The sequence below is a fragment of the Rana temporaria genome, chromosome 5 (assembly GCF_905171775.1).
Source record: "Rana temporaria chromosome 5, aRanTem1.1, whole genome shotgun sequence".
In the NCBI taxonomy this organism is placed as follows: Eukaryota; Metazoa; Chordata; class Amphibia; order Anura; family Ranidae; genus Rana; species Rana temporaria.
In genome coordinates, this window is record NC_053493.1 from 83,517,004 (window position 1) to 83,542,592 (window position 25,589).

Below are 25,589 nucleotides of genomic sequence, written 5' to 3' on the forward strand. Positions count from 1 at the left end.
CGGATCGTGTCTCCCGGTAGGACGGGAGGCCCGGTAAGAGCGGCGTAGGCGGCAGATGTCCTCTCTCGCTCATCCGGGATAACAACCGGGCGGCTTTAGCCGCATCGGTTGTTATCCCTGGAAAGCCAATCACCGGCTGTAAAAAAATTATACCAGGATGATGCCTGCATTCCCCTGATCGTCACGTGACGATAAGCGTAGGGATTGGAGCATCAGGTTTACCTACATCCTACCTGGGAGGACGAGCTTGGCGCTCGTGGATGTAGTACACGATTTTTATCTACTAAATGTGAGTTTGTTATGATTATGTGTATGTTTTTAATAAATGTTTAAAACGGGATTATGCAATGTTTGCCTTCCTTCTTATCCCTATGCCATCTATACCTACCGCTCCTCTCACCGCTCCAAAGATGCTGCAGGCAGGAGATTTTTTTTTTCTCTCCCGCCAGCGCATCGCCTCAGTGTGAAAGCCCTCAGGCTTTCCCATTGAGAAGGCTGGGCAGGAGTTTTTCAGGTGGTATAGCAGTGTTATTTTTAGCGCTGTCCCGTCTGAAAAACTCCTCAGTGTGAAACGGGTCTAAGAATATCGCTATATCTGTAAAAAAAAAAAAAAAAAAAAAAAAAGAATATCGCTATATGGTGGGATACAGCATCTTTAGTGACAATCTGTGATCTGCGAACACTGTTTACCCAACAGCAGTGAGGTGAGCTGCTTGCAGACACAGAGGTGCATCACCGAAGGACACTGCAGCACTAAGTGTGGTTTTTGCTACATTTGGTGGTGGGAATCACTTTGCATATGAACTTTATTCCATTCAGCACATCTCCTTTCTTGGATTATCCCTGCTATTGGACTTCTCACATATACATATTTTTATGTGCACTGTTTTGATAACCTTTGCTACACGCATTTGATGGTTTTTGCTATTTATTTATCCATGTTAGGTATACCTGGTTTACAGGTTTGACTGTCATCAATTGTCACCGATTTGTTATATTAATAATTGTGGTCACTGAGTGTATTATCAGTTACACTTTCTTTATACTTTCCATTTGCCTGACCCCCTTCACAGCGCAGACACCATTTCCTTTGTAATATAACCAGTTCGTTTTGAATTAGACTTCCAGGTGTCTTTGCAGCAGTGCCCCCTAGTATTAGATTGTTTTAGACAGCGCAGGAGTTCTTTACTTTTCATCATCCCGGTATAACCACCGAAAGCAGAGTACGCATATGTGCGTACGCACGGTGGCAAAGTGATAGTAAAAAAAAAACATAGCAACATTTTTAAATGCATCCTACCTATGATTTGTAGAATAAACTCACAACAGTAAAATCAGTCTGTATATACAGTAAAGCATGCTTGTTATACTCGCTGCGAAACCTAAGGGGTGAATCCTTCGCATTGTGTAAAAAGGCTCTTTGGTCTTCTCTGATCCTTCCCTCCTTCCACTGTCCCCTGATAACACAGACAGGCTGCACATGCTCAGTTTGGTGTGGCATTGCTACAGAGGTTTTCTTCTTGGGAGAGTGCATGTGATTAGCACAGGGCCAATCAGCACTGTCCAGACACAGTCAGGGGTATTGCAGTCTCATAGGGCAGTCAGAAAACTCCTCATACAAGCTTTAACCAGTGCTTGGCTGGACACTGCTAGAAGTCACAATACTGCTCTAACTGCTGATGAGAATATATTTACTAAAATAATTACATTTCCATGTTCTGTGTACTGTAGGAGACCAGACATAGTGAATGCAGGGTCCTGGGTTTAGCAACACATTAAACATTCCCCTGTTACATGCCGAGGGAACATTAATCTACATTCACACTTTGACAGAAAGAAGCTGACACAGTGAGCAGCTGCTGTCAAATCAACTGTCACTGCCAACTCCAGTCCCCACCAACAATAGGGAAACAATCTGAGTGATGCCCAATAATGAAATCACTAGCTATAGTAATCGTATGCAGGCTGGAGGCTTAAGCTGGCCATACACCATACATTTTTCTTTATAAATGTTCTTAAAGCGGGGGTTCACCCTATAAAAAAAAAAAAAAAAAAAAAAAAAATTCTTCTAGCATAAAATTCTGCATAGTAGCGCGAGCTACAGTATGCCTGTCTTAATTTTTGTATCCCCGTACTCACAGTGTAAATCGTACATAGAAGATTCCGACTGCCCACGGGAATGGGCGTTCCAATCCAGACGGAAGGTGATTGACGGCCGGCTCTGGCGCGTCACGCTTCTCCGGAAATAGCCGAAATAGGCTTGGCTCTTCACGGCGCCTGCGCATAGTCTGTGCGCAGGCGCCGTGAAGAGCCGAGACCTACTCCGGCTGTCTTCGGGGAGCGTGACATGCCAGAGCCGGCCGTCAATCACCCTCCCTCTTGAAAGGAACGCCCATTCCCCGCGGGCAGTCGGAATCTTCTCTGTACGATTACACTGTGAGTACGGGGATAAAAAAATTAAGACAGGCATACTGTAGCTCGCGAATTTTATGCTAAAAAGTTGTTCTGCAGGGTGAAACACCGCTTTAAGATTTACCTTCAACTATGTAGTACAAGGGCCTGCCTGATTGCATACGAATTGAAAGTGTTTAGGTTCGAACTCCTATTATATGGTTTTGGTAAATCTAAAAGAAAGTTGTACAAGAAAATAATGTATGGCAAGCCTCAATTTAGGAAAAAAAAAAGTTTTCAGTCTGCAGATGCCGCTGCAGTATGGTTAAGACTGCAATTGTCCAATACAATTACAATATTAAAAACATTTTTATAAACAAGCTTCTGTCCATTAGTCAAACTATAATAAAAAAAAAAAAAAAAAAAAAAAAAAGTAGGGTTTTTCCTAAAACAGTGAACAAAATAAAAACCTTAAAAGGAGTTGTAAATGAAAAAACATCTGGTGACAGAGACAGCCACCGAGGGACCCCAGAAGACGTGGATCGGGGCCACTCTGTGCAAAACGAACTGCACAGTGGAGGTAAGTACAACATGTTTGTTATTTTAAAAGGAAAAATAGAATTTTTTACTCACCGTAAAATCTTTTTCTCCGAGTTCATGGATGGACACAGCCTTAATCTTGACATAGTGGGAAATAGCCCATCTTTAGGATTGACTAGGCAGAAAGTGTTAACTTCAAAGCCGAACCGCCCCGCCCAGGGTGCGGTCCCACTGACTATATCCTCTCCGCCTGCACCAAGCAGTTCAGTTCTTAACAAGCAGTACAAACTTTAAAGAAAAAGGAGGGGTGGGTGCTGTGTCCATCCATGAACTCAGAGAAAAAGATTTTACGAGTACAAAATCCTATTTTCTCTTTCGTTCATGGATGGACACTACCTTAATCTTGACATAGTGGGACATCCCAAAGCAATGTCAAAATGAGGGGTGGGAACAGCATAAAAATAAACTTCACCCAAAAACAGAGCTCCTCAACTGAGGAGTTGTAACTCTAAACAGCCGCCTGCAAAACTTTGCGGCTGAAGAAGCAGGAGGCGCCAGACCCTTTATGGTGTAGCCTGATCAGAATCTGTCGAATCCACCTCGAAATGGCGGCCGATGAGACCGCTGGGCCCTTCTTGGTACCAGCCACCGAAACAAACAGTGCGTCTGAACTCCGGAATGAAGCAGTAACAGACAAGTATATTCTCGGAGCTCGGACAACGTCCAATGGATGCCATGTCGTCTCCTTAGGATTCGACGGATGAGGACACAAGGATGGTAGTAAAATATCTTCCTTGTGATGGAAGGTCGACATGACCTTTAGGAAGAAAAAAGGCTGCGGATGCAGCACCACCTTATCCTTGTGGAAGATCAGATAGGGAGCCTTTCATGACAAGGCTGCCAGCTCAGAACCGAAAGGACCACTTTCTAAAAAAGTGTCAACAAGGGAACTTCCCTAATGTTCTAAAACGGTGGTTCTGAGGCACCTAGAGGTCATGCCGTTAAAGCCATTGACTGTAAAGCAGGATGACCTATGGGACCGTGCGAAAGCAGGTCCTCTCGTAGCGGTAGACGCAAAGGTGCGTCTGCTATTCAAATCCCCACGGAGGTAGTGGGGGACAGGCTGGAGGGGCCTCATGCCGAACCCCCTGCAGCGACTGTAAAGCAGGATGCAGTATGGGACCTTGCGACAGCAGGTCCTCCCTCAGCGGTAGACTCCCCTCTGCCTCCAATCTGCGAAGCAGAAGAGGAAGGAGCTTTAGAGGAGGGAAGGCATAGGCACTGACTCCATGGCGCCACCAACGCATCTGTCGCGTCCGCCCATGGGTCTCTTGACCTGGCCATAAACCTCAATACCTTCCGATTGAGTCGAGACGCCAGTAGATCTACGTCTGGCGTGGCCCATCTTTGGCAAAAGAGCTGAAACACCTCCAGGTGCAGAGACCATTCTCCTTGGTCCAGCATCTGGCGACTCAGGTAGTCTGCCTGCCAGTTTTTCACACCCATAATGTATATGGCCGACAGGGCCGGTACGCTCCTTTCTGTCCACCTTAGGCTGTGAGCGACTTCTGACGCTGCAGCCAAGCTTCTTGTTCCTCCTTGATGGTTGACATATGCCACCGCTGTGGCATTGTCTGACTGGATCCTGACTGGACACCCTCGTAGCCTCTGAGACCATGTGGAGAGGCACAGCCTGATCGCCCGAAGTTCCAGGACATTGATCGCCAAATGGGAATCCTCTGGAGACCAGCGACCCTGGGTCGGCTGAACCCCCCAGACCCCCCCCCAATCGGTAAGGCTGGCATCCGTCATGATGACTATCCAGTGATAAGGAACGACTTCCCAGACAGAAGTGCCGGTGAGGTCAACCACCAACTAGGGAGGTCCTGACCAGGTGGCTCACCCGGATTTGATAATCCGGGGTTGATGGGCACTTGTCCCATCTGGACAAAATTTCCTTCTGTAGCACTCGCGTGTGAGATTGCGCATATTGTACTGCCTCGAAGGAGGCCACCATGAGGCCCAGTCAACTGCCGCACCGCAGCCCGAAGGGTCTGACACTTTTCCACAGGGAAGAAAACCTTTGCCTCTGAGGAGTCCAGATTCAATCCCAGATATACTAGGCGTTGAGTCGGTCCCTTACTGACTTCTGAATGTTCAGTAGCCACCCAAAGTGTCTGAGGGTCTGACAGGTTATAGACACGCTCACCTCTAATTCTGAGGCTGAAGTGGCCCTCAGAAGCAGGTCGTCCAAGTAGCCCACGATAGTAGGGCGAGAATACGAGCAAGCACCTTGGTGAACACCCTTGGTGCTGATGCCAGGCCAAAGGGGAGAACCACAAACTGATAGTGGTCTTCCCCGACCGCAAAGCGCACAAGTCTCTGATGCTTTGTGCATATGGGGACATGTAAATAGGCATCCCTGATGTCCAAGGATGCCAGAGAGTCCCCCGGCTGGAGGGCAGTGACGACAGAGCGAACTGATTCCATACGGAATCCCTGTACTTTCACGAAGCAATTGAGTGCCCTGAGGTCCAGAATTGGGCAAACGCCCTTCTTCTTTGGTACTATGAACAGATTGGAGTAAAACCCCTGAAACCGATCCTGTACTGGGACAGGAATAACCACCCGTGTTTCAGCAGGTCTTGAACTGCCCCGAATAGGGCTTCCCGACAAGTCTGTTGTAGCTGGCGGTTGGAGGGAAAAAAATCTGTTTCGTGGGCAAGATAGAAGTTCTATCTTGTACCCTGAAGACACTACTTTGCAAACCCACCGGTCGGGGGACCCGAGATGTCCACCAGGTCACGAATTTGCGAAGACGTCCCCCCACCCGAGAGATGGGTGGGGGGGCAAACCTTCATGCAGATGTAGTTTTGTCAGCAGGTTTGTTGGGTTTGGGAAACCAGGGACGTCCCAGTCCCTGAGCAGGCGCTTTATCGGCCTATGGTCTTTTACCCGCTGTACTGGGTGGAGGAAAAAAAACGCTTGTGTGCGGTAAAGAAAGGCCCTTGCCTACCGAGGGGCTCCTTCCCCTTTTTGGACTGGGTGAGCAGTGTGCCCTTACCTCCTGTAGCATCTTTAATTATGTCATTCAGGGGAGTTCCAAAAAGTCTGTCGCCCTTAAAGGGCAAGTCCAGGGGCGTGGCCTGGCGCATGGCGGTGTAAGACGCTGAAGCTGAGAGCTCCCGCACACGCCGCGCTCACGATCGACAGCAGACCGCACACACACCGCTAAACAGGTCGGTAATGGGCAGAAAGGGGGGAGGAGACACCCACCATACGCCCGACCCGGGTAGAGACGGCGACATCGACCGGTTTTTTCATAAAATCCGTCCGGAGCAGCGTGACCCCCTTCCATCCAAGATGGCGGCGGCCCGTCCTTCAGGCTCACATCCTCCGTCCCATGGCTCTTCTTCACAGAAATCCTCCTCAGCCATGAGGACTCGCCAGAGGGCCGTTTCACCTCCTGAGTCGGATGCAGGCTCGACCCGCTCGGCATGTCACTCACCCGAATCCCATCGCTCCTACATAAGCTGGGATCTTGAGGCCTACATCAAGGCCCTGCCAACCAGACATGACTTTGAGGCCTGTGTTCAGAGGATGGAACGCTCATATAAACAAGAGATCTCGGAGCTCAGGAGGGATGTTACTAACAGGATAGAGGAGGTGGAACATAGCGTGGAAGAAACGGTCTCCACTCTGCAGGCTCATGAAGTTATTTTAAATGAACATACTGCACAGATCCAGCAGCTCATGCTATCTCAGGACGAACAAGAAAACAGGGCCAGACGCAACAATATACGTGTCCGTGGACTCCCTGAAACGGTGGAAATCAATGATCTGGCCCCAGTGGTTATTGGTATTTTCAATGATCTACTCCAAAAAGACAAGGAGGATCCTATAGAGCTCGATAGGATCCACAGAGCCCTGGGGCCCAAAAACCCTAACCCAGATTATCCAAGGGATGTCATATGCAGAGTTCACTTTTATGCCATTAAAGATGCCATTATGCAGGCTGCTCGGGTACAGGGAACCATTACTTTCAACGAGACCCGCATCCATTTATTACCAGATGTATCTAAACTGACTCTAGACCTTCGCAGGTCACTAAAACCCCTGACAGGGGCACTGCAAGCTAAACAAATCCGCTATAGATGGGGGTTCCCCTTTCAACTCTCTGCTTCCCATGAAGGGATATCTGCTATATTCCGCACCCTCGGAGATCTCCCCAAATTCCTGGGCACCTTTGAATTGCCACAGATACCCCTGCCGGACTGGCCACTTAAGGCTGCCACCCCTGGATTCCAGCCCTCCTCCGGATGGAAGAGACAGTCCAAGAAGCCGAGACGATCCAGAGCAGAGGCCCCCGGACCACCTGATGATTGAAAAGCGGGGACCCCCCTTTTTTTATTCTAACTTTTTTCAGATTCGCTCCCCAGGGAGCTATGGGGTTTGAAGGGGTGGGGGCATTGCAATACGGACTGTTCCAGATCTGTTTTATTATTGTTATTATTATTTTTTTGTGTTTCTCTCTTTCATATAGAGTCTCTTTTTCACGGTTTATGATCTGGCACTGTCTTGTACCCTCAGGTTTGATTACAACCCCGATTCCCCGGACCTCTCTAACCTGCCACCCCTGGGCCCAGCCCTGACCCCCTATAGCCGGAGGGCTCTCCTGGCCCCTGCTGCACCTTCCCCCCCTCCTCCCACTCAGCCCTGAATACACCCCAGTCTTGGGCTGGGGTTGCAATTGGTGTGTGTACTTGTTTTGATGGTGTCCCCCCTGGGTGGTAGATTTAGTGGATCACAAATGGGTGCTTTTGTGCCCTAGGTTTTATGGACAGTCCTGCTTTCTCACTCTCTACCGCTCGGGGGGACCCCTAAATAATCCTACTGTCGATAGTTTGTATAGTTTATATAGTTTGAAAGTTACGGTGTGTGCGGGCATCTCGCTGTGCGCTGTCCGCATTCCCCCACCTAGGAGATTCAGCTGCCGTTTTGGTATCAGCTGATATGTTGCTAGCAACAGTATTAGTGAGGCCCTTGAGGCCACGATGTTTCTTTTCCGTCTGTTTGCTCTTCTTTTTCCTTTCCTTTCTCTTATCTCTGGAAATCTTACCCACCCTCTTCTCCCCCTCCCCCCCCTATCCCCTGAAGTGGTGTGCTCACTCCTCCCGGATGCCCTCCTAAGCCCCCCTTTATACTGCCTATGGCTACCTCTACTGCCCTGAAGGTTTCCTCTTTAAATTGCCGGGGCCTTAATGTGCCGGAAAAGAGGAGGCAGATACTATATCACTTTCATAAAACGCGTACCCAGCTCCTCCTGCTCCAAGAAACTCACTTTCGATCTGACTCGATCCCTAAACATTTCAGTAAACATTATCCCACTTGGTTCCACAGCTCTAATCCCCTGGCTAAATCTAAAGAGGTCTCCATAGCCTTCCACTCCTCCTTTACCCCAGATGTTCTGGATACATATGTAGACCCAGCAGGGAGATATATCATGCTTAAACTGTCATACAAAAATATGATATACACTGTCATTAATGTTTATTCTCCCAACCAGGACCAGCCGCAGTTTTTCTCCTCCGTGATCTCTCGCCTGAAGAAATTCAGCACGACGAACATGATCCTGGGTGGGGATTTCAATGTCGCTCTGGTTCCCCGCATCGACACGTCCACAGGTAAGTCCTCGCTCTCGATGGCTGCCCTGACCAGGCTGCGTTCCCTACTGACTGACCTCTCCCTCACTGACGTTTGGAGAGTTCTACATCCCTCCGTTAGGGATTATACCTATTTTTCCCCAGCACACTCCTCGTACAGTAGATTGGACTACCTATTAGTGTCGCAGTCTTTACTTGACCTTTCCCCGACAGCCTCTATCGGAATTAAATTGTGGTCCGACCACGCCCCTGTCCACCTGACCCTTGGAAAGATCCCTCTTTTCAGGCCCCAGTCTTCCTGGAGGCTTAACGATAACCTACTCATGGACTCTGCCTGTACGGCAGATATTGTTCAGTCGATTGCACACTTCAATGCAGATCATGCTCGAGATGAAACCAACCCCCTGACTAAATGGGAAGCGTTGAAGTGTGTCTTGCGAGGCAAATTCATCCAACATGGCTCTCGCTTGAAGAAAGCCCGGACTGTTGACATAGCTCGCCTCCTGGACACGATCACCACCTTAGAGGATTCCCATAAGCGTTCGCCGGAACCCGCTAAATTAGTGGATCTGGCTAATGCCCGCAGGGATCTTCTACAAATCTTTACAGACCGGGCCCTAGTGGCCAGGGATAAGGGACGGTTCACACACTACGCCCAAGCCAACAATTGTGGCAGACTCCTGGCGAACACACTACAACCACGTCAGACAAGGAAGCATATCCCCTTCGTGGTCTCCCCTACGGGAGGGAAGGCATGCAGTAATTCGGCGATCGCAGAAGAGTTCCGGCGCTTCTATGAAGGCCTTTATAATCTATCCCCCCGGGCTATGGGATCCCCAACCCAGAGTTTGGGGCCCCCGGATGCGATCTCCTTTTACGTTCAGGACACAGCTCTCCCCACCATCCCGCCAGCAGAGGTAGAAGAGATGGAAGCGCCCCTGACGGAGGCGGATTTTCTCCTAGCCATTAAAAAATTAAAGAATGGCAAGAGTCCCGGCCCTGACGGGTTCACCCCCAGATTTTATAAAATATTTGCGCCACAGCTCTCTCCTCTGCTGGCAAAGGCCTTCAGTGCCATCGACGAGACTCTATGCCCTTCCTCGAATCTGTTGCATGCCCAAATAGTAGTTATCCCAAAACCAGGTAAAGACCAATCTCACTGCCCCAACTACAGGCCAATCTCCCTGCTAAATGTGGACTTGAAACTATTCACAAAAATTCTTGCGGACCGCATCTCCCCTACACTCCCCGACGTCATACACGGTGACCAAGTGGGTTTTGTCCCGGGCCGAGAGGCCCGTGACAACACCACCAAGACGATACACCCGATTGCGTTCGCTAAACGAAATAGGATCCCGATGTGCCTTTTATCCTGTGATGCGGAAAAAGCCTTCGATAGGGTCAGCTGGCCCTTTCTGAGGGCCACTCTCGTCCAAATTGGTCTGGGTCCGAAGATGCTTGCGCATATCATGTCCCTATATAGTAGACCTTCTGCTTCAGTGATGGTCAACGGCATCAAGTCCACGTCATTTGCGATTAAAAATGGCACCAGACAGGGGTGCCCCCTTTCCCCTCTCCTGTTCGCCTTAGTTATAGAACATCTGGCACAGGCCCTCAGGGCTAGCGGGAGTATACAGGGGGTACAGACCCCCTCATCTCACTGTAAACTCTCCCTATACGCCGATGACCTCCTGCTGTACGTCACCCATCCCCATGTCACCATCCCTTCTATTTTGGCTGAGATTTCGCGGTTCGGGGCCCTTAGCAATTACAAACTTAATCTATCAAAGACCGAAGCCCTGAATGTTTCGTTGTCGCAACCCGTTCTCTCGATCCTGAAAGCCAATTTCTCCTTCCAATGGCGGGCTAAGTCCGTCACTTATCTGGGAACGGAGATACCGGCTGACCTATCGGAGATATACTCCCTAAATCATGGCCCGCTGCTGACTAGACTCAGGCGCCTTTCGGAAGACCGCTTAAACCTACCAGTGTCCTGGTTTGGGCGTATGAACACCCTGAAAATGGACATATTGCCCAAATTGTTGTATACGTTTCAGGCTTTACCAATAGCCCTATCTGCGGGATTTTTCCGGTCATTACGCTCGATGGCAATACGCTTTGTATGGGGGGGAAATCGTCCTAGACTGAAACATACTCTGCTGTGCTCCCCCATCACTAGGGGAGGCGTTGGCCTCCCTGACTTTGAAATGTACCATACAGCGACAGTTATCTCGCGGATCTTAGAATGGTTTCCCCATCCCGCGGGCAAGGTTTCTACCTTGGTCGAACAGGACCTCTCCTCTCTTGATCTTCGGTCCCTCCTTTGGGGCAGTGAGAGGACACACCGGGCCCTCACGGACTTATCGCCCCTGACCAGAGACTCTTTATCAGTTTGGTACCGCCGGAGGGTACCATATGCTTTGACTACTGACCCGTGTCCACTGACCCCTCTGTTCGACAACCCGGCTATCCCAGACGGTAAACTTGTTCACACGTTCATTGGGTATAAAAGAGAACAATGGCCCACGGCGCGACAGTTTGTCAATGCTACCACGGGTTCTCTAGTCATAGAGGAGCCCTCCCCTCCCTCGAAAGTGACATGGCTTACCCAAATGCACCTGACATCTTACTGCAAGCAGCTCCATAAATCAAGACAGACCCACAGACCCCTGACGGAGTTTGAGCAGCTGTGCGTACTGCAAAAGACCCCCCGCCACACCCTCTCTATAACATATAAAATGATCTTGGGACACGTATACACCTCCCTTCCTAAATTCACCGCAGCCTGGTCAGGGGACCTGGAGATTAGCATAAGCGAGGCAGACTGGCAAAAAGCCTTCTATTACACGCACAAATCCTCCATCTCAAGCTATGTTCGGGAAAAAAATTATAAAGTGTTATCACGGTGGTACAGGGTGCCGTCCGCCCTCAGGATCATGTTCCCGTCTACTCCGGACTCCTGCTGGAGATATAACTCGGCTGTTGGTACGTATCTACATATATGGTGGGACTGTGAGGCTATTCGCCCGTTCTGGAATCAAATATTCAAAATTTATTCGGATATCTATAGCAAACCCCTTCTTCCCTCCCCCACGGTCGCCCTGCTGTCCATTCTCCCAGGTACATTCAAATTTCAGAAACACACCCTACTTAGGTTCTGCCTCAGTACGAGCAGACAATTAATATCCAGACATTGGAGGTCCCCCTTACCCCCGTCACTAGCCGAATGGGTTACTGAAATGAATGGAGTGATGTTGATGGAGGAACTCCAAGCTAAAGCTCTAGACAGCCACGCCAAGTTCTCCTTTACATGGGGATTATGGAGGGAGTTCTCTTCTTCAGACACATTAAAGACATTACTCTCACCTGACTCGGGCTCTCCACCACCCTGAGGGGAACAGGAGGGTCTGATTTTGTACTATATATTATAGGTTTAGGGCGCGGGAGATCTGGGCACACCAAATACCCCCCCCCCCCCCCACTACCCCCCACCTTCCCACCCTCTTCTATCTTTTCTTTTCTTCTCTAGTTATGTTTACATGACTTATTCTCTTTATACTTTCCTTTTCTTTTGGTACTCTTACCGTCCTAAACAGGCAAACTTGATAACCCCATGATAGGACTATACCTTATGTTTATGAGGTTGAACTTCTTGAGCATATACTTTTATAAGTTGGTTGGTATGCATGTTGCTACCTTTTCTTTTTTTATTTTTCCTACGGCAACCCATACCGTCGGGGGCATGTCCCCCTGCTCCCCCCTGGCCAGGGGCGCAGCTGGTTCCCAAAAGGGGCGCCCGAGCCGGAGGGAGCAGATGCTAGGTACTTCATGCTACGCGAGTGGGTTGAACACGTAATTGTTTCTCTAGCTCCTAATGAAGTTCATATTATAAGTTATGTTTTTCAAAAAGGTATCCTTTGTTATGATGAAAACCAGCCCACCCAATGTGGGAGGTCTGGTTCATGTATCTTGATGTCTGTCTAAAATTCTTTCATAAAAACTTTTATTGAACCTAAAGGGCAAGTCCATCAGGGCTTTCTTGGAAGATTGGTTGGCGGACCAAATCTTAACCAAAGTAGACGGCGTAACACCACCGCCTGACCTGAAGCTCTGGCCAGCAGAGGAATAGTGTCCAAGGCTGATTCACAAATGAATTTTAGGCCTTGTACTAGTAGGTCAGCTAGGGCTACCTCGTTCGAGGAAGCCTGATGCTTGTAAACCCATTGAGCAGCATCTTTGCCCCTTCCATGAGTGTCTGAGACAGCAGGGCCCCAACTATGGTTGGTCATACCGTCAAACAAAAAGCCTCCAAGCCCTGGGCCTGAAGGGAGCCATGTCTTCTCCTAGACTAGGCAGAAAAAAAACTGAACTGCTTGGTGCAGGCTGAGAGGATATAGTCAGTGGGACCGCACCCTGGGCGGGGCGGTTCGGCTTTAAAGTTGTTTACACTTTCTGCCTAGTCACTCCTAAAGATAGGCTATTTCCAACTATGTCCAGATTAAAGCTGTGTCCATCCATGAACGAAAGAGAAAAGAATTTTTCCTTTAGTGACCCTTTAAATGTCTTAAAATTCTGAAAAATTATTTAGACAGACAAGTTATAGGTAGTCATAGAGCACTTGTAAAGTTAACAGACACATACTGGTACTTCCAAATTTGGCCCGGACATCCAGGCATCAATGACTTATGGGCACAAAATGGTTTAAGGTTTTGTTAATCTGCCCAGCTCATTTTAGGATCTAGGCACACTTGCCATACAGGACAGTTCATTTATAGACCTTTCTTCACACTACAGTGTCGTTAACCAATGCAGCTTGACCCAGCGCGATCTATGAATGGGCAATACAGCAGCAGCACACTGATGACATCATTTCAGCAAGCATGTTCTCAGTTTAATGCATCAAAAAATAGAGCTGTAATTGGAGTGCTGCCTCTCCGGGTCCCCGTCTGAGTGCTGCTGTATCAAAGATTATGGAAGGCTGATATCAACAAACTACCTGTGCTAGTTATATAATAAAATACACCTGATGGGTTCCTAATTTTTATATAACTGAATTAAATTGTGAATTTATTACTGGCAGTAGTTCAGCTTTAAATCAGAGATAAGTCAATGGCAAGCATAACTCTTCTATATAGCTTATGACACATATTATTCACTATATAACGTCAAATTAAATCTTTTAAGGATCTGGCCCTTCCTGATGGAGCAGTCCTCATGTATGCCACCATTACTGCCTATTACTCCTCTTTGCACTGTTGAAGCCCATGGTCTTATGTCCCTGCTGTGTTCATGCAGCAATGACATGCATAGAGTGTGTGTGTATTGGGCCATGTATTTTAGGTTCTAAGGAGCCCTATGTTTTTGCACCACATAGTGCTACAAGGACAAATGGAACTTGCGACACCGCTGGTTCTAAAGGCAGTGAGCAGGTTAATCATATCACCGCAGAACACACACAAAGAAAATGAAAAATCAGCTGTTTGATGTGGAGTTGTAAACACTGACTGCCAGGCGTGAATCACAAGGCCTATGAATAATAAATAGCATCACATTCCATTCGCTTCAATCCATTTGATGTAGATGGCATGCAGGATGGGAAGAGCTGGGGGTCTGTGAAACAAAAGCACAGGCACTCCCCTACCCAACAATATTCTCGTACAGGAAGCTTTATAGTCACTGTACAAAGAAGCACATTAATCTGGTGGTCTGTGGGCCAAGCCTCCCAGAGCCTTAGAAATTATAGATCAGCCAAACAGAGCAGGGGCAAAATTTACTTGAAGGGAGTTTATGGTATTTTAAATAATTCTTACATATAAAAGAAAAAAAAAATCTCAGCATTATGTAAATAGCCTTAGGCTAGGTTCATACATATGCAGGTGCCGCAGAGTGTGTAAATCGCATGCGCTCCAATACCGGGCAGCCACAATGCGCTGCCGTTTTACAAACTCATGGGGGCGCCATTAGGTTTCGCCTTCCCAACAGGCGTTATCAGGTGGCATGGCCTGATGGGGAACTCTGAGATTAATTCACCATAAGGTAGGCCCTTCATGTGATTAATGACAAACGACAGTGGGCCCATGTGATTGGTTGCCAAGACGCTGGCAGCCCGTGTCCTAGTAGCCAAATAAGTAAATACAAAACAATAATGTTAAAATGGTTCTGAGAGCCGGTTCACACTTCCGCGGCACGACTTCGGGGGCGACTCTGCAAGTCGTCCTGAAGACGACTTCAGAGGCGACCCGCAAAACGACTTCTGTATAGAAGTCAATGCAGGTCGCCCCGAGCCGCCCCCGAAGTCGAGCAAGAACCTTTTTCTAAGTCGGAGCGACTTGCGTTGCTCCTATTAGAACGGTTCCATTGCATTGAACGCGACAGTGTGAACCGGCTCTAAATGTTAAATGTGTTTCTTTAAATTAATAAACAAATCATACTTGCCTGCTCAGTGAAATAGCTTTGCACATAGCAGCCCTGATCGACCCCCCCCGCCCCCCTTTTCTGGTCACCCGCCAGGGCTCCTTCCCCTGCTGAGTACTCCCATAGCAATCCGCTTGCTATGAGGGCACTCATGCAGACTTGCTTCCGAGCCTCGGCCCTGCCCCCTCCTCACTGTGATTGACAGCAGCAGGAGCCAATCACTCCCGCTGCAGTCTCTGAGCCAATTTAGAGGAAGAGAACAGACAGAGCATCTCTCATGCACATCGATAGATCAAGCTCAGATAAGTACAAGGGGGCATAGAATGCATTAGGGTAAAAAAAATCCTCTGCCTTTAGAACCACTGAGCAAAAAGACCCCCCCCCCCCCCCCCTCAAATACTTTCTTATTTTATCCTGTTATCAGTTTTGATCGGTTATCAGAGTGGACTACAAAACACCTGTCATTGAGGGAGAGGTTATGTATTCTTAATACAGTGTTATGTAGTCTCAAACACACTCCCTGTCCTAGTGTGACAACACTGCAAAGTATGATTGCTACCCTAGGACAGGAAATGTGTTAATGGGATACCAGATTAAAATGAAAGAGAAAAAAAGTGTAAAAAAAATAAAAGAAAAAAAGAAAACAAATGCAGTCATCACATCTAAGGACTGTTGAGATGCAATACTATCTATTTTTGTTTCGGGCTTTAATTAGCTAGAAGGATAATATCAGGTTCTTTATTACCAGTAGTTCATCCATGCTGGTCTGGCATTTTTCTAGGTTAATCCTCTTGATGGCCACCTTTTCTTTCTTCGGGGAGCAGTAGGCAGCTTGGACCACAGCTGTCGCCCCACTTCCTGTGGAAAGATAATTTGTAACATTAGTCTTCAATGTACACCACACGTAAACCGTTACAATTGGTTATTAGCGGGCCGAATCACATTCAAAAATCACTTTTCATAACTTAAGGCTCCAGAGGTAAAACATTTCCCACCTGAATCCCAATTCAAACCAACTACTGGAGTTATTACATAGACAAATGATATCGTGCTCCGCCAAAAGATCCTCCATATTGTCAAACTACAAAGGAGAGACATCTTCATTGCATGTGGAAGAAGGAAGAGATGTGGGATACAAGTAAGCGTCACTATTAGAGTCTCTGAAAAAGGAGGGGGGGAAGCTACCAGGTGTCTTAATCTAGGGCATGGGTGCTCAACTGGTGGCCCTCCAGCTGTTGTGATACTCCAAGTCCCATCATGCCTCTACATTTGGGAGTCATGATTGTACCTGTGCGCCTTGCAATGCCTCATGGGACTTGTGGTTCCGCAACAGCTGGAGGGCCACAGGTTGAGCACCCATTATCTAGGGCAGGGGTCATCAATCCGCGGGCGCGGGTGGGCGGCAAGAGAGCCCAGTGGCCGGCTGTAAGATGTGAAGTTCTTGGAGTGGATGAACAATGTCGGCGAAGGTGAGAGTGAAGCGCACATTCCATTGTGGTCACGTGGTCTCCCTCACCTCCTGTACACATGCGTTCAGTATTGTGTATTGCTGAGCGCTGTGTGTTTATGATGCGCCGTGGCCCCTCCCTCTCCGTCACGCACACCGACACTCCCCGTACAATGTGAATGGACGGTGCCCCCTCCTCACTGAGCTCGCCCTGATCTTCTGTCATAGGGGAAGGTGCAGCACACTGTCACCTCCAGGACAGCCCACAGTAGCAGGGAAGCCACTGGTGTCCCTTGGTAACTGAGCTGGGGATGGATAGAACTGAGAGTAGAAGAGTCCACACTTCTTCTGGGAGAGCAGGGAGCCACCCCCTCCCCTCTGATCCCTCCATATACTTACCTGCTGCTAATCCTCAGCACCGAACACACACCAACATGACTGAGCTCTGGAGGAGAGGCCCCGGGGGGCCAGAATACAACACCACCACCCAGTGACAGGGTGACTGGGAGCGGGTCAACTGTGTGCATGGAGTGTGCAGGGCCTAGCTTCATCTGTAGGGGCGCTGTCTTCATCTGTGGGGGGCACTACCTTCATGGGTGGGGGGCACTACCTTCATGGGGGGGGGGCACTACTTCCAGGTTCGCGGGCTCCGGTGCTGTGATTGGCCAGAACCGTGAAGACATCACTCCCGTGAAGGAGCTGTCAGTCATGCTACAGGCCCTGAAGAAATGGCACGAGTGGGCCGGTATTTCAGTGCGCGCGCGCCAATGACATTGGCGCCAGCGTATATAGTAAATATCTCCGAAATGGTGCAAGTTTTGGAGATATTTACAGTACCTACAGGTATGCCTTATTTTAAACTTACCTGTAGGTAAAATTAAAAAGAGGAAGACTTTACTTCCTCTTTAAGAACTGGTAGGATGGATGCAATATATTTAATTTCTGTGCTTGAACTCCTAACTATTATTCAGGCAGCTTTTTTTAGGGAAAATTATCCCAATTCACTCGATGCAAAACTTGACAGTTCAGCAGGAGGTAGACACACTGGTATCCAGGAGAAAGCGCTTCATGTAAAATAATTCCCACATACGCTGTCATGAAGTCAACCAAGTGAGAAGCATACAAAATCTACTAAAATCATAGAAAATACTAAAATGTAATACGATAGCTTTGCCATTTACTAAAATACATGAATTCTAGTGGAATTTATTTCCTTTGGCTATATTTCTGCATATTTTATGGCCCAACCCTTTATGAAAACGTGCTTTCTAATCAGTCATGTATGTATTCACCGAACTGAGATGCTTTCGCTGCCAACCGCCCCGAGATGAGAAATTTCGGAGACCAGACAACGTCGTTGTCTAGTATTCCACTGTCAAAGGGAAACTGCTGAGATGCATACAAGGAAAGGCTCATTAACCTAGACAAAGTGCAACAGTCAAAACATTAACCTTAAAGTGTTACTAAACCCATAACCGTAAAATCAGTCTGTATATACAGTAAAGCATGCTATACTCACTGTGGAACCTAAGGGGTTAATCTGCACCATGTAAAAAGGCAGCCTGGTCTTGTATGCCCAGATACTCCCCTCCCTGCACTGTCCCCCCTGGACATATCTGGATAAGACCGAGCCTTTGGAGTCAGGCTGCACATGCTCAGTTTGGGGTGTATTGCTGGAGAGGTTTTGTTTTTCCTTGGGAGAGTGCATGTGATCAGCACAGGGCCAATCGGCACTTAGTGGACAGCTCAGTGCAGTATGACAACTCCTCCTACAAGCTTAACCAGGAACCGATAGAAAAATCACAAGACTGCTATATACTGCTAATGAGAAAAGGTATTTAGCAGTTTATATTTACTAAAACAATTGCATCTCCATGTACTGTGGGTGACCAGATATAGTAAATGCAGGGTCCTGGGTTTATACTTTTAAAACAGAACTTCAGTTAATTTAAAAAAAAATTCCCTTAACTGCTTGCCGATCAGCGCACGACTATATACGTCGGCAGCAAGGCAGGACGTATATATACGTCCCCTTTAAGATCCCGGCATTTTGGATGCGAGCCACAAGCTCTGTGAGCCCAAACGCAGCTCCCGCGGACTCGATCGCCACGGGGATACCCGCGATCATCTCACGGTGAGAAAGAACGGGGAGATGCTGATGTAAACAAGCATCTGCCCGCTCTGCCTAGTGACAGGACAGTGATCACCGTTTCCTGTAATCGGAAGCGGTGATCACGGTCTTGTCACACACAGCCCATCCCCCCTACAGTAAGAATCACTCACTAGGGCACACTTAACACCTACAGCGCCACCTAGTGGCTAACCCCTTCAATGCCAGTGTAATTTTCACAGCACTGATCGCTTTAAAAAAAGAGATTTTTAATACAGCTTACCTGTAAAATCTTTTTCTTGGAGTACATCACGGGACACAGAGCGGCATTCATTACTATATGGGTTATATGGAGTACCTTCAGGTGTAGACACTGGCAATCTCAAACAGGAAATGCCCCTCCCTATATAACCCCCTCCCATAGGAGGAGTACCTCAGTTTTGTAGCAAGCAGTATGCCTCCCAAAATGGTCCTCAAAAAAGAGGGGTGGGAGCTCTGTGTCCCGTGATGTACTCCAAGAAAAAGATTTTACAGGTAAGCTGTATTAAAAATCTCTTTTTCTTTATCGTACATCACGGGACACAGAGCGGCATTCATTACTATATGGGATGTCCCAAAGCAATGCTTACAATGAGGGGAGGGAGAACATCTCCAAGACAAAAGGATTTAATTTAGAGATATACTCAAATCATAATAAATCCAACTTAGTTGAGAAAAATAAAATTTTTAAATTTAACTCGAACAAGAGGAGCCCCCGGAATCCGAGGGTCTCAAACTGCAGCCTGCAGCACTGCCTGCCCGAAGGCAGTATCAGTATTCCTTCTTACGTCCAACTTGTAGAATTTTGTAAACGTGTGGACAGAAGACCAGGTTGCCGCCTTGCAAACTTGAGCCATAGAGATCTGGTGGTGTGCTGCCCAGGAGGCGCCCATGGCTCTAGTAGAATGAGCCTTTAATGATACTGGAGGAGGCAACCCTTTCAAGCCGTAGGCCTGAGTGATTAATTGCTTAATCCACCTAGAAATGGTGGACTTTGCAGCTGCCTGCCCCTTCTTGGGCCCATCCGGTAGAATGAACAGCACATCTGTCTTCCAGATCTTCTTTGTAGCTTTAAGATAGGCCTTCATGGCCCTGACAATATCCAAGGTATGCAGCAACCCTTCCTTTCTGGAAGTAGGTTTAGGGAAGAAGGATGGTAATACCAAATCCTGGTTCAAATGAAAACTGGATATGACCTTCGGAAGGAAGGAAGGATGAGGGCGGAGAACGACCCTGTCCTTATGAAAAACAAGATATGGTTCCTTACAGGATAAGGCTGCCAGCTCCGAAACTCTTCTTGCGGAAACTATGGCAACCAAAAATACTAACTTCCTTGTCAGTAGAACCAAAGGAATATCAGCCAACGGCTCAAACGGTTGTTTCTGTAAACTTGACAGAACAAGATTTAAATCCCACGGACAAAGCGGGGATTTAACTGGAGGTCTAATACGTAAGACCCCTTGAAGGAAGGTCTTAACCAGCGAGTGGGTGGCCAGCGGCCGCTGAAACCACACTGACAGAGCAGAAATCTGTCCTTTGATTGTGCTTAATGCCAATCCTTTATCCACTCCTAGCTGGAGAAAACTTAATACTCTATCGATGGTAAATTTGCGAGAAAGCCATCGCTTGGACTCACACCAGCCTACATAGGCCTTCCAGACCCTGTAATAAATCACCCTAGAGACCGGTTTCCTGGCTCTGATTAGGGTAGAGATTACTTTCTGAGACAGACCTCTACCCCTGAGAATCAGGGATTCAGCTTCCAGGCCGTCAATTTTAGATGCCGTAAGGCAGGGTGGAGGATCGGACCTTGCGATAGCCGGTCTGGCCGTAGAGGAAGAGTCCAAGGGTCTCCCACTACCATCCTTAAGATTAGTGAGTACCATGCCCTTCTGGGCCATGCTGGAGCTACCAGGATGACTGGTATGTGCTCCACCCGGATCCTGCGCAGCAGGCGGGGTAGTAACTGGAGCGGGGGAAACGCATAAAGAAGTTTGAACTGATGCCAAGGGCAAACCAACGCATCGGTTCCGCAGGCCATCGGATCCCTTGAGCGGGACATGAACCTGTCTAGTTTCTTGTTGAGTCTCGATGCCATGATATCCACGTCCGGCACTCCCCATCTTTGGCAGAGTGCTTGAAAGACTAGTGGATGCAGAGACCATTCCCCCGGCCATAGAGTCTGGCGGCTTAAGAAGTCCGCCTGAAAGTTGTCCACTCCTGGAATGAATATTGCCGATATGCAGGGCACATGAGCCTCTGCCCATAGAAGAATCAAGCTCACCTCTCTCTGAGCGGCTTGACTCCTGGTTCCCCCTTGGTGATTTATGTATGCCACGGCCGTGGCATTGTCTGATTGAATTCTCACCGGGAACCCCTGCAATTTTGACGTCCAAGCCCTGAGGGCTAGTCGAGCAGCTCTGAGCTCCAAGATGTTGATGGGCAACTGCTTCTCTGGCTTTGCCCAAGTACCTTGGCGAGTGCAACCATCCAAAATTGCTCCCCAGCCCGTCAGGCTGGCGTCTGTGGTCACTATCTTCCAAGCCACTGGGCTGAAAGACCTCCCCTTCAGTAGATTCTGAGGGTCTAACCACCAACACAGACTTTGTCGGACTCTTGATGAGAGCGGCAACGGGATATCCAAGGCCTGTGGCCTTCTGCTCCATGCTGACAGGATGGCTGCCTGTAGGATGCGAGTGTGGCTCTGGGCGTATGGTACCGCCTCGAATGTGGCCACCATCTTGCCTAGTAACCTCATACATAGGCGAATAGTCGGTTCTTTCTTGCTTAGAACCAGTAGGATTAATTCCTTGATGGCTTTTACCTTCCTTAGAGGTAGGAACACTCCTTGTTGTTCTGTGTCTAATCTCATGCCGAGATATTCCAACTGCTTTGTGGGCTGGAAAGCTGACTTTTCTCGATTTAGGACCCAGCCGAACCTCTCGAGGTATTGGACCGTGAGGGCCACTGCTCGCTCCAAGCCGGGAGACGAGTGATCTATGACTAGGAGGTCGTCCAGGTATGCTAGGATCGTGACCCCTTGGATCCTTAGTTTGGCTAGGATTGGGGCTAGGACCTTCGTGAACACCCGGGGGGCCGTAGCCAACCCGAAGGGAAGCGCCACGAATTGGAAGTGACGCGAAGCCACCATGAAGCGTAGATATCTTTGATGTGGCTGATAAATTGGAACATGAAGGTAGGCATCCTTTATGTCTATGGACGCCATGAAGTCGTCCTTCTAGAGTGTGGCAGCTGCTGACCGCACGGATTCCATCCGAAATGAGCGGATCTTTAGATATGCATTTACCATCTTTAGGTCCAAAATTGGCCTGACATCTCCATTGGATTTTGGGATGATGAATAGGTTGGAGTAGAAACCCAGCCCCTGTTCCAGGACTGGTACCTCTACTATTACTTCCTGGGAAAGTAGATGATCTAATGCCGATCTTAATGCGGCTCCCTTTTCCGGATCGTTTGGAATCCTCGACTTCTGGAAATGAGGAGGAGGAAACCTTAGGAAATCTAATTTGTAGCCTGTGGCCACGGAAGACCGTACCCACTCGTCGGGAATGCTGGCTTCCCAAATCTCTGAAAAGAGTCGCAGCCTTCCCCCCACCTTCGTGGGTGGGGGCGCCCCTTCATAAGGTTGGCTTGGGGGCTGGTTTTGCTGGTTTGCGAAACCACTGCCTTTTGCCTCTAACAGCCTGTCCTTGTGATCTGCTGTTGAAGCCGAAGTTTGCTTTTGCAGGAGGCCGTCGATACTGCTTGGCATTAGAGGGCCCCTGCCCAGGGGAATACTGTCGTTTAAACGCAGGTCCCTGAACCTTCTTCTTAGTTGGCAAGAGAGTACTCTTGCCGTTTGAAATGGTCTGAATGTATTTATCTAGGTCTTCTCCGAAGAGTCGTCCTCCATGGAAGGGGAACCCTACCAGGAGCTTCTTGCATGGGGGCTCAGCCTCCCAGCTTTTTAACCATAAGAGTCTTCTCATATGGATAAGGGATAACGATAAACGTGACGCTTGCTGGATAGAATCCTTGATTGCGTCTACCGTAAAACATATGGCCTTAGGGACATCCGAAAATTTTTCTGCCTGCTGGGCCGGAATAAGTTTAAGCATCTGCTTAAATTGATCCGATAATGCTTGAGCGACCCCAATCGCAGCCACAGCTGGCTGTACTACTGCCCCTGCAGTAGTGAAGGAGTTCTTAAGTAGTGCTTCCAAGCGCTTATCAACTGGATCCTTGAACACCTGTATGTTTTCTACAGGGCATGTTAACGATCTGTTAACACATGAGATGGCTGCGTCCACTGCAGGAGTAGCCCATCTTTTGGAAAATTTTTCTTCCATAGGATATAGGACAGAGAACCTTTTAGGTGGTAAGAAGATCTTATCTGGCTTGTTCCAATCTTGGAACAAAATTCCCTCTAATAGAGGATGGATCGGAAACACAGCATTGCTTTGAGGCGCCCTCAGTGAGCCCAAAGCTGAAACCGTCGATACCTGGAGATCTGGTACTGGCAAGTTGAATGCCCTATGGACCAAGTCCTATGAATCCACCAGCTCTCCCTCAGGGAGACTGCCCCAGACTCCTGTATCCGGGTCTTCGATCCCTGAACCTACTTGGTCCTTGTCCAAGAGGTCGTCCAATTCCCCTGAGGAAAGGACCTCCTCTTCTGAGGGTCCGCGCTCGGGCGACGGAGATCTATTCCGCTTACTGCCCCGCATAGCTGCGGCTATCATTTTTCCCATGCTTTTCTGCATCTCTTTTAAAGAGGTGAGTAATACCTCCTCCGTGACCATCTTAGGGTTGGACTGACCCGCGTCAGCTCCAGCCCCAGATCCCGATGGCCCCAAGGCTCCCTGTAGGGAAAACAGCGGCATACCATGGTACAATACCGAGGTACACCTGCTACCTATTGGTATTTGGAACTATAAAAGTTAATTGTCCAAACACCTGTTTGGGGGATAAAAAAATGCTTCCTCTCCCCTAGATGACTTTTTTTTTTTTTTTTTTTTTTTTTTTCGTTTTTTGTTTCAAATCCAGGAAAGAAAAAACATTCTGTCCCCCTGAGTAGTATTGCAAAGAAAAATTATGAGATGGAAAAGAAACAGCCTATTTCTAGGCTTGAAAAAACAGTCCTCTGAAGACTGCAATATCCTTTCTGGCCACTGTGTGTCCTCGGCGCCCCGTGCTGCCGCTCTGGTCTTTCTCCTCAGTTCCAAAGTATTGAATGGAACAAACAAGGAAGGGCCGCCCCTTCCTTTAAGCCACTGACCCGCCCTTCCCCCCCAGCCATCTCAAACAGGAAATGCCCCTCCCGACAGGGGGAGGGGGGGGGATTTTGGGAGGAAGGGACCTCTCTGTTCCAGCAAACTGCAGCCTGCAGCCTGGAACCATGAGGAGGTCAGCGTTTTGCCTGCTTGCAGGCTCTGAGGAGGAAGACTGAATGGAGCATCGCCTGGAGGCCTGCAGGTAAGCAAAGCTCTCTGACACACACATATATTTTTATATAACACAGGCCCCACTCAATGCTTTTCCAACACTACAAGGGAGGTCACATCTTATGGGGAATAATACATAGAGAGCCATCCTATCTTTATGATATGTGACTAGTTTGCCAGATGCAGTGCATAACTTTAGGCATGTCCCCTGTGACCCCCCAGAAAAAAACCTGCTAAGAACCAAGTTCCGCAAGTTTTCCCCTCACTTACCTGCTCCATGCCGCAGGACTTTGCCAAGCAAGAGGCCCAATCTTCCCCCATCTCCGTGGGGATGTCTAGACCTTCAGGCCCTGGGTTCCTATGAAGGATCCACTGTCCTGGGCCCATATAGCACCCTGGCAACAGAAAACTTTAGGTACGCAAAGGTTTCTAAGTTCTGGGCCCAGGGTCCAGCTCTCTAAAAAGAAAAGCACTATGGGCTATACCCCAAGGGTTTGGGGTCCGGTTACTGACCACTTTAGCGCTGAGGCTTTTTTGGACAGAACCGGTAGCTCACCTAATCCCAAGGATGCGGAGGCAAGCTAAACCATGACTAACACCTAAGACACTGGCGTAAAAACTGAGGTACTCCTCCTATGGGAGGGGGTTATATAGGGAGGGGCATTTCCTGTTTGAGATTGCCAGTGTCTACACCTGAAGGTACTCCATATAACCCATATAGTAATGAATGCCGCTCTGTGTCCCGTGATGTACGATAAAGAAATGACAATGGTCCCAAAAATTTGTCAAAAGTTCTGATGTGTCCGCCATAATGTCGCAGTCATGATATATTTAAAAAAAAACGCTGATCGCCGCCATTACTAGTAAAAAAAAAATATTAATAAAAATGCCATAAAAACTATCCCCTATTTTGTAGACGCTATCACTTTTGCGCAAACCGATCAATAAACGTTTATCGTGATTTTTTACCAAAAATATGTAGAATACGCATCTGCCTAAAAACGGAGGAAAATTTTTTGTTTTCTTATATATTTTATAAAGTGAAAAGTGCTTTTGCGCTAAAATGGATCCTAAATGAGTGAATCCACCAAAAATATATAGTGCAGCAAAACCTAATTATGTTTACATGACATAAAACAGGAATATAAATAAATGGTGATTCTGCGCAACATATCACACTAATGGAATAGTGATATCACATGAACAAGATAAATGTAAGAGCTGACAAATAATCAGCATATAGTATTAAATGCAAAGAGAATAGTGAGTCCAAATATAAATATACTCAAATAGTGAATAGTGAGTCCAAAATATATAATACTCATAAGGCGAATGTGCAAAAATATATAAAGAATATTGTGCAAAAAAACCGGAATGGAAGTTCAATCCCAATAGTAAACACAAATCAGCTGTCAGGGCAGATATTCTGAATGCACTGGATGAAGGTGAGCACCAGCTCTATGGTGTGAGTGCACGGCCGTGCGATAGAAGATAAACCAGATCCCTGGCTGAGCTCCCGGGACTCTTACCTCTCAGCCCTC

The 25,589-nt window shown here is 48.0% G+C and overlaps 1 protein-coding gene across 2 annotated transcripts in view; it reads right to left on the reverse strand.

Moving 5' to 3' along the window:
• Positions 1-25,589, reverse strand: part of OXSR1 (oxidative stress responsive kinase 1) — a 187,504-nt gene that overhangs the window by 95,255 nt on the left and 66,660 nt on the right. For both annotated transcript variants that reach the window (XM_040352781.1, XM_040352780.1), the window contains exon 2: positions 15,754-15,866. In XM_040352781.1, coding sequence (XP_040208715.1) covers positions 15,754-15,866 — 113 coding nt within the window. The remainder of the gene's footprint in view (positions 1-15,753; positions 15,867-25,589) is intronic.